Below are 9,365 nucleotides of genomic sequence, written 5' to 3' on the forward strand. Positions count from 1 at the left end.
GTCATGGGGTTGTTAACCAATGTCATAAAACAATATGTGTACTGACTGTTTAATGAGAAACTATTTGTTCTGTAAACCTTCACCTAAAGTACAATAAAAACATGTAAATATCTCAAAATATTCACATCTCTTTTTAAGTTGACACATTAATAAGATTATCTGACAATTAGTTAAAAGGAAGAATACCATATATTATGGAATTACTAGCAGAGATGGAAAATATCCAAAGATAAACTTTTCATTTCTTCTATCTCAAAAGCAAACTCACCTGTGTCCCTACACGTTCTTAATTCCATCAAGTTTAAATTATTCTTTCATTCAACAAATATTATGTACCAGTCTGGCTACCTTTAAAGCAGAATATATTTATATAATAACTATGAGTATATATTAAACAGTAGTTTGATAATCAATAATGAAATAATTTTCATAATCGTATATCCCTATTAAAAACCTCAGAAGTTTTCCTAATTGATTACTTTTCTAAACCTAAAAGTGTTGCATTCCTTCTTGATCTGGAAAAATCCATCCTGAAATGCTCAGTTAACTGTTATTAAACTTATGTTACTAAAGTAAACACTTGTTGCATGCTGTCCTTAACAAAATTTATTCCTTCTGTTTCTCTGCCCCTACAAAATTTTGATTTTGCTTTTATAATAGCCTTTATTGAGGTCTAGTGAAATATACCATTTGCATATTTCTAACCCTTATTAGACTATCAGTTTGTTATGGATTGAATGTGTCCCCCCCAAAATATGTGTTGGAACCCTAACCCCTATTCCTATGGATGTATTCCTGTTTGGAAATAGGGTTTTATTTGTTATGTTAATGAGGTCATGCCAGTATAGGGTATGCCCTAACCTTAATCATTTCTGAGTTATAAAAAGAGCAGATTAGACACAGACATAGGCGCATGCTGGGGAAGACAGATGTCATGTAAGAATCACCAAGAACCAAAGAACACCAGGGCACCAACAAGGAAGGAATCGACCTGGTGAAGACTCTGATTTCGACCTTTAGCCTCCAGAACTGTGAGAAAATAAATTTTTGTTCTTTAAAGCCACCCACTTGTGTTGTTTCTGTTATGGCAGCACTAGATGACTAAGACAAGGTTTTATATCTCCTGTACCTAGTAGAATACCTGCATACAGCAAGTGTTGAAGATTATATGTAATCTCAGCTTTATGGGGGCATTTAGCTAGCCCACATCTGAAAAGAATAGTCTCTGCATACCAAGGACCACACTGGAGTATGAGATTGCCAACCCGTGTGTTGTAAGGATTCAGAAGTGGATTTATTGCAGCTCTGAGTCAGCTGTAAAGTTAGCTCTACCACCATTTTTAGAAAGTTGGTGGTGTTTTTATTTTAGAAAACTAGGCCTCCCATTTCTGGGCTTCTCTATATCCTACTCCAGCCTCTGCCTCCCTTCCACCTCAGCTCTTTCCCCTAATCATCCTCAAATCTTCCCAATACTCTTCTTTCTCCAAATCCAGCATTTCTCAAACTTTAATGTAAATAAGAATAACTCAGAGAAATTGTTAAAAATCTGTATTTCTGGATGCTGACTCCAGAGAATTATTGCATTGTTATAGGATCCCAAAAAAAACTCATTGCCATTGAGTCAATTCTGACTCATAGAGACCCTATTGGAAAAGTAGAACTGCCCCACTGAGTTTCCAAGAAGTAGCTGGAGGATTCAAACTGCCGACCTTTTGGTTAGCAGCCGAACTCTTAACCACTGCTCCACCTTGGCTCCTTGTTATAGGGTAGAGCCTAGATACAAGTATTTTTAAGAAACAAGCCAGGTGATTCTGGCATAAGTTTTCCATGGGCCACATTTTGGGAAAAAATTTTCCGAGTCTGCTATTAAGTAATAATTTAATAAACCACCATTAACCCTTAGTCAATAAGGTATAAAATTTAATCAAATGTTGAGATGTCAGGAATATATTTAAAGAGGGGAAAAGAGAAACAAAGCAAGCAATGGTGTTGTAAAGGGATGGGAAGGAATCTTCTGAGGGACAAATGAGACGAGAGCTGACTGAGAGGTATAGCTTGAAGACTAAATATACACATTAACACATATTGATCCTCTCAGCTCAGGAGAAATTTACAAGATTAAAATGGCCTATGTGGGTGAAGGGATTGAGAAAGGGGTTGATAAGCACAAATTTATGATAAGCCCTGGCAGAAACGACTCTTCTTCCAGAAGGGAGTTCAGAGGGTTTTGATGATTCCATCTTAAGATAAAAAGTCAATTATGTAATGCTGTGAGGGAGTGTTTACTGGAGACTGATAAAATAAGTAGGTACTTGTGATCATTTATCTATAACCAGTCAGCGGTTAGAAACAAAGCATGATTACTCTTTGATGCTTTACCCTAATAGAATCATTCAATTTCTATGTGCTATAGATCCAGCATATCCTTGTGACAGAACTTAATGGGCAGGGAAAAACAAGCTTCTGTGGCCCATTCAGGAAGGGGAGGCCTTTTTCTGGGAGTGTGGAGGGGTGATTGGGAGCCCTAATGCCTATTTTCCATTGTTTTGGGCCAGGGAGAAGAGGTTGAAAACACCTTAGACAAGGCCCAGTCCAATCCACAGCCATAGATATTTAAATTTTCTCTGGATCAAAGTCTTAAAGTACAACATTAATTTTTGCATGAAGAATTCCTATCATTAGTTGACAGATGAACAATTGGAAGCTGTTGTCAACCCAGATTTGTAGTCTATGGCTTTGTGGTTAGTAGTGCATGCTCTGAAATTGGACTTCTAATCCTTAACTCCACTACTCACTAGTTGGACTATTTAATCCCTCTACCCCTACTTCCTTTGCCTATAGGATGTGAATAATACTAATGTCTGTCTTGTACAGTTGCTGAAAGGATTTAACAATGACATAAATGAAAAGTGCCTGGCATATCATAAATAATAAATAATAGCTGTTAGTACAACTGGACTAAACTAAAGCTAAGAAGTTTCCTGAATACAATCAAACACTTTGAGGGACAGAGTAGCAGGGGTAGGGGTCTGGGGACCATGCTTTCAGGGGACATATAGGTAAATTGGCATAATAAAGCTTATTAAGAAAATGTTCTGCATCCTACTTTGGTGAGTGGTGTCTGGGGTCTTAAAAGCTTGCAAGCAGCCATCTAAGATGCATCAATTAGTCCCAACCACTTGGAGTAAAGGAGAATGAAGAACACCAAAGACACAAGGAAAGTATTAGCCCAAGAGACAGAAAGGGTCACATAAACCAGAGACTGCATCAGCCTCAGACCAGAAGAACTAGATGGTGCCTGCCCTGACAGGGAACACAACAGAGAGTCCCGGATGGAGCAGGCGAAAGGTGGGGTGCAGAACTCAAATTCTAGTAAGAAGACCAGACTTAATGGTCTGACTGAGACTGGAGGAACCCTGGAAAGCATGGCCCCTGGATTCTCTATCAGCCCAGAACTAAAACAATTTCTGAGGCTAACTCTTCAGACAGGGATTGGACTGGACTGTGGGACATAAAGTGATACTCATGAGGAGTGTGCCTCTTAGCTCAAGTAGATACAAGAGACTAAATGGGCAGCTTCTGTCCGGAGGTGAGATGGGAAGGCAGAGAGGATTAGGAGCTGGATGAATGGACATGGGGAATCAGAGGTGGAAAGGAGGAGTGTGCAGTCACAGTATGGGGAGAGCAATTAGAGTCACATAACAATGTATATACATTTTTATATGGAAGACTAACTTGAAATGTAAACTTCATTTAAACTACAACAATAAAAAAATTTAAAAAAAAACAGCTGTTAATATTATGAGGCATTAATATATTGTGGCATTCCAAATTAATATCCTTTTTAAAAAAATTAGCAGATTCAAGTATCAGACCCAAGTGTCGTGGTCAGACACCAGGGTTAGACAAGCTTAAGTGTACATCTTAGCTCTAGCTCTGAGTTTTTTTAAACCTGCTGTGTTCCAGTTTGGAAACGCTGGTGGTGTAGTATTAACAGTAACTGCTACTAAGCAAAAGGTCAGCAGTTCAAATCCACCAGGCGCTCCTTGGAAACCCTACAGGGCAGTTCTACTATATCCTATAGGGTCGCTATGAGTTGGAATCAACTCTATGGCAATGGGTTGTTTTGTTGTTCCAGTTTGCTCAATTGTAAAGTGGAGATAATAATAGATATCTAATTGTGTAGATTAAGTCATTGTGTAGATCAAATTAAAAATGTGTGTGTGGGTGTGTGTGTGTGTGTATACCCTCATAGCTCTAATTCCCTTCGCTGATTCTTATCTTGGCAAGTATTTTGTAGCACAAAGTTCAGGATCCAAGAAACCACTTCCAATAATAATGCTAACAATTTCTAACTGTGTGACTTTAGGTATGTTTTCCTGGACATTAAGTAGGCCAATCTACAAGGTTATTTTGAAGTTAAAAATGATAAAATATTAAACATGTATATATAAGGATGACATTGTCATTATCTGGAGTAATATGACAGATAGCTAGATGAAGTTACTCATGGAACTTATTGTGGTTTTGTTTTGCATTTTCCTAATGACTAATGATCCTGATCATCTTTTCATGTGCTTATTGGCCATTTATATATCTTCTCTGGCAAAATGTCTATTCAAGCTCTTTGCCCATTTTTAACTAGGTTATTTGCTTTTTGTTGTTGAGTTGTAGTTATTTATATATTCTGGATATTAAACTCTTATCTGATATATGATTGCCAAATATTTCTTCCCATTCTCTAGGTTGTCTCTTCACTTTCTTGATAGTTTTTTGATGCACAAAAGTATTTCATTTTGATGAAGTTCAATTTATCTGTTTTTTTTTTTGTTGTTGTTAGTTTTTGGTATCACATGTAAGAATTTGTTGTTAAACAAACAAGTAAACAAAAAAAGGTCTTGAATCTTCATCCTTACGCTTTTTTCTAACAGTGTCATAGTTTTAGTTCTTATATTTAGATCACTGATCCATTTTGAATTAATTTCCATATATGGTGTGAGGTATGGGTCCAACTTCATTCATTTGCATGCAGAAATCCAGTTGTCCTGGCATCATTTTTTGAAAAGACTATTCTTTCCCCCATTGAAGTGCCTTAGCACCCTTGTCAAAATCAATTTTCCATAGTTGTATGGGTTTATTTCTGGATTGTTGATTATATTCCATTGGTCTATATGTCTGTCCTTTATACCAGTACCACTCTGTTTTGATTACTGTAGCTAACTGGCATTCTTTTTGTCTTATAATTTTTTTCCAACATTTTCCCCAATTTATAGTCAGGATCTACGTAAATCTGAGTATTTGGTGCTGAATGTGAGAAATGGATCCTAGAACCAAGATGTCTAGTGAAACCCAACCCTTTAAAACTTATGGATGTATTTCATACAATGATAAAAGCTCCAAGAAGATCTCCAAACTAAGGCAAAAGTTGAAGAGGCAAGTTGATAAAGCCTTTGATAATGTTCCCTCTCCCTCCTCATCTTATGCCATTATAATGCTGGGAGAGTCGAGGTTGAGAGAAGACAAATAAGTAATGCACTAGGCAGAGGGGTTTCTTATAATCTATAGAAATTTGGTTTAAAAAAAAAATCAACACTTTATGCCAGGATGGGGGTTTTGCATACTCCATATCCCATGAGGCTCTCTGGCTGATTAAAAAAATAAAATTTCTAAAGATACTGGAAGCCCCAGATTTTTTATTCTGTTATTTTATGTTAAGCCAGAACATTTAATGGCCACAAATACTTGATATTGATAAGATTTTCTTCGTTGTGCATTTATTCTGTAAGATCTTCTCTTACCTTGTCACTCCTCTAGATTCATCTGAGCTGCACAATTCACGTGGTACTCAGCTTGAGTGAAAGAGCAAAGGCTTGGTATTAAATCCTCCCTCTACCACTTGCTCCCTATTTGATCATGAGAGACTTATTTAAACTCCCTCAATTATCCTTTCCTTATTTATAGATGAGAACAATAATATTTATTAAGGGTAGCTGCAAAAGGGGATATTGCATATAAATTTCCTAAAACGTAATTGGTGTTCTACATCATCCAAGTTATTATTGCTTTTCTGCTTGCTACCATAATTTGTTTTTCTCATGGTAAGTCTTGCAGGCAGAAATACAGATAAACATATTCTGAGCAAGTAAGAGAGTGCTTTGTGCTCCATAATTGGTTTATTGGTTGATTAAATGATGATTGGTAGCTATAGTTTGGCCACAAATTTCTGTTTCTTTTCCCCTTCTGGTGACTGGAGATGAGCCCTGAAAATTGGGCTCAGGTGACAGGGTTTGTCCGTCTGGGTTTCCCCGGCAGCTACATCCTGCAGTTCCTGTTGTTTCTGGGGTTGATGGTGATCTACGTTGTAACAGCCACAGGCAACCTGCTAATTATTTCACTCAGCTGGATTGACCGACGCCTGCACTCGCAGATGTACTTCTTCCTGCAAAACCTGTCCTTCCTGGAGCTGTTGCGTGTGTCTGTTGACATCATCCTCACAGGGGATCATACAATTTCATTTGCCAGCTGCATCATCCAGTCCTACCTCTACTTCCTCTTAGGCACCACTGACTTCTTCCTCTTAGCTGTCATGTCTCTGGATCATTACCTGGCAATCTGTCGACCACTCCACTACAAAACCCTGATGAGTGGTCGTGTCTGTTCCCAACTGGTGCTGGCCTCCTGGCTATCTGGGTTTCTCTGGGTCCTTTGCCCCACAATTCTCATGGCCAGCCAAACTTTCTGTGGCCCCAATTGTTTCGACCTCTTCTTTTGTGACAGTTGCCCCTTGCTGAGGCTCTGCTGTGGGGACACCCATCTGCTGGAGGTGGTGGCTTTTGTGCTGTCTACTTCGGTGTTACTGGGCTCTCTGGCAGTGACCTCAGTTTCCTATGTCTGCATTCTGGCCACTGTTCTCAGGGCCCCCACAGCTACTGAACAAAGGAAAGCCTTCTCCACTTGCGCCTCACATCTTACAGTGGTGATCATCGTCTATGGCAGCTCCATCTTCCTCTACATCCACATGTCAGAGGCCCACTCCATGCTGCTCAACAAAGGGGCCTCTGTCCTGAGCTGCATCATCACGCCCCTCCTGAACCCATTCATCTTCAGTCTCTGCAACGATAAGGTGAAGCAGGCCTTGAGAGTTGCCCTGTGGTGGCACGGGCCCACTGCTGTAGGAGGCTATGAGGGCCACAAGGAAAAGAAAATGTTAGGTTGGGAGATTAAAATTTATTTGAATTTGAAGTTCAAATCACTCAGGCAACACCCTACACTTTTCTCAGATAATAAAAGATCAGTCTTCATGAATGTACAAGATGAAGTCAGCCTTTATTTTCCTCCCTACAATCTTCCTTATGCCTCTACTTTCCCACAGAGAAGGCTGATCCAATTGGTCAAATTTCACAGTCCTGGTTAGAACACCTTCCCCTTGGACTGGAATCTCTGAATCTCATGTGACCTCTGTGCTCATCTTCCTCATATGTGTCTTAACCACTCTTATTACTACTTCGGTCTTCTGTACCAGCCAGTCAGAGGGTGATAAAATAGGAGGATTAAGATTTGGAGCTTTGAAGGCCCTCAGAGGTTTTCCATTATTGGATATTACAAACAAGATTAACCAGAACCTCTGTCTTACAAAATCAAATTCTGGCTACAGCAATAAATGGTTCTTTGATTCTGATTTTTTATTGTTCTTTATGTGACTAGCAGCTCTTGTAGAAATCTCATAGGGAAGGAATGATGAGACCAATGAAATATTTGGATGTCTCTAATTTCCAAGTCATTAAATTCTACCTTATAGACTCCAAATATGGGAACAATAATTTAATCATTATTTTAATAAATATTATTAAATACCTAATATGTTTTAGGCACTGCACTAAGCAGGACCAGGACTAGAGTGAGCCAAGTGAGTGGCTAGGACTCAAATTTTAAGAAAGCACTCAATCTCACGGTCATACATATGCAGGGTTTGTACATGCACAAATATGAGAGTGAGTGCCTCTTTAAATGTAGGCACCTCTCTTATCTCAAGGCCCTGCCCAGACTCTGGTGCTAGGCCTTAGGTATACAGCAGTAAACAAGGTAGACATGACTCCTCATTTTAGAGAATTTATAGTATAGTGAATACTCCTTAGAAGCAAAGATGGTGAGACTTTCACATATTTTGGACATGTTATCAGGAGGGAAGAGTCCCGGGAGAAGGACATCATGCTTGATAAAGTAGAGGGTCAGCACAAAAGAGGAAGACCCTCAACGAGATGGATTGACAGAGGCATAATAACGATTGTGAGGATGTCGCAGGACCAGGCAGTGTTTCATTCTGTTGTACATAGGGTCACTGTGAGTCGGAACGGACTCGACGGCACCTAACAACAACATAGTACAGTGGGGATGGCAGACAAAAATCAACTACATGCACAAATAAGTATGTAATTGTAATTTGTAATCAATGCTTTTAGGGAAAGAGTTGAGTTTTGTAGTAAGAACAGGATGAACTACTTTAGATTAAAGATCAGGAAGCATACCTCTAAGGAAGGAAGCGTTAAACTGAGCCTTAAGACTGAGCAAGAGTTAATCAGGCAAACTGTAGGAGAAGTGTGGGGGACAAAAAGGAAGAACGGGGATGGAGATGTGGGCATAGGCCAGATCAGACAGGACCATATCTATAATATATATATGGATTTTTTTTCTTCTTTTTTAAAGGCAATGAAAAGCCTTTGAGAAGCTTCAAGCAAAGAGTGATGCTGTGGGGACAACTGATTGGAGGGAGGCAAACATGGATTTTAGATCAATTAAGAAGCTGTTGCATAGCCTAGGTGAGAGTACGTTGTGAGGAAGATCATAGCGGTTATGGAAAAATAAAGAATCAACATTTTATTTCCACATATGACTATATAAGTAAACATGTGACCCTGCTACAAGTTCATGGCACAGTGGAAAGAGAACTAGACTCTTGCTGCTAAGCTAAATTGCATAGAAAGAGAACTCTTAGTTCTTCTGATTCCAAAATTCTCTTTCCACTAAAGTAAAATCTCTCCTTAAGTAGCTCAAGTGTTTGCTCTGTATTCTCATGTTTTCTCCTTCAGTATCCCAATTCTACTTTCCTTAACTCTATGCCCATCCTCTTTGAAATCTGATCCATGTTCTAGGCCCTGTATTCGAAACACTTCCTCTCAGATGGTTATTATAGTCAGAAGGAATTTCTCCTACAGTAATTTACTTACTAAAATATAAATGATGAATAATGGTTTAGTACTAAGATGGCAGATACATTTTCTTGAATATCATACCTTTTCCCATTCCATATCTATGGAGCAGCTCACTAGTTAAATAACAACCAACAAGTTAAATTAATTAAAATTTAT

General features: G+C 38.7%; 1 protein-coding gene across 1 annotated transcript; it reads left to right on the forward strand.

Moving 5' to 3' along the window:
* Positions 1 to 6,253: 6,253 nt before the first annotated feature.
* Positions 6,254 to 7,414, forward strand: LOC101352678 (olfactory receptor 6T1). Its single transcript, XM_004389003.1, has one exon. The coding sequence runs from the start codon at positions 6,254 to 6,256 to the stop codon at positions 7,412 to 7,414; it is 1,161 nt and encodes a 386-aa protein (XP_004389060.1).
* The last annotated feature ends 1,951 nt before the right edge of the window (positions 7,415 to 9,365 follow it).

This window comes from Trichechus manatus, unplaced genomic scaffold (assembly GCF_000243295.1).
Source record: "Trichechus manatus latirostris isolate Lorelei unplaced genomic scaffold, TriManLat1.0 scaffold00227, whole genome shotgun sequence".
Classification (NCBI taxonomy): Eukaryota; Metazoa; Chordata; class Mammalia; order Sirenia; family Trichechidae; genus Trichechus; species Trichechus manatus.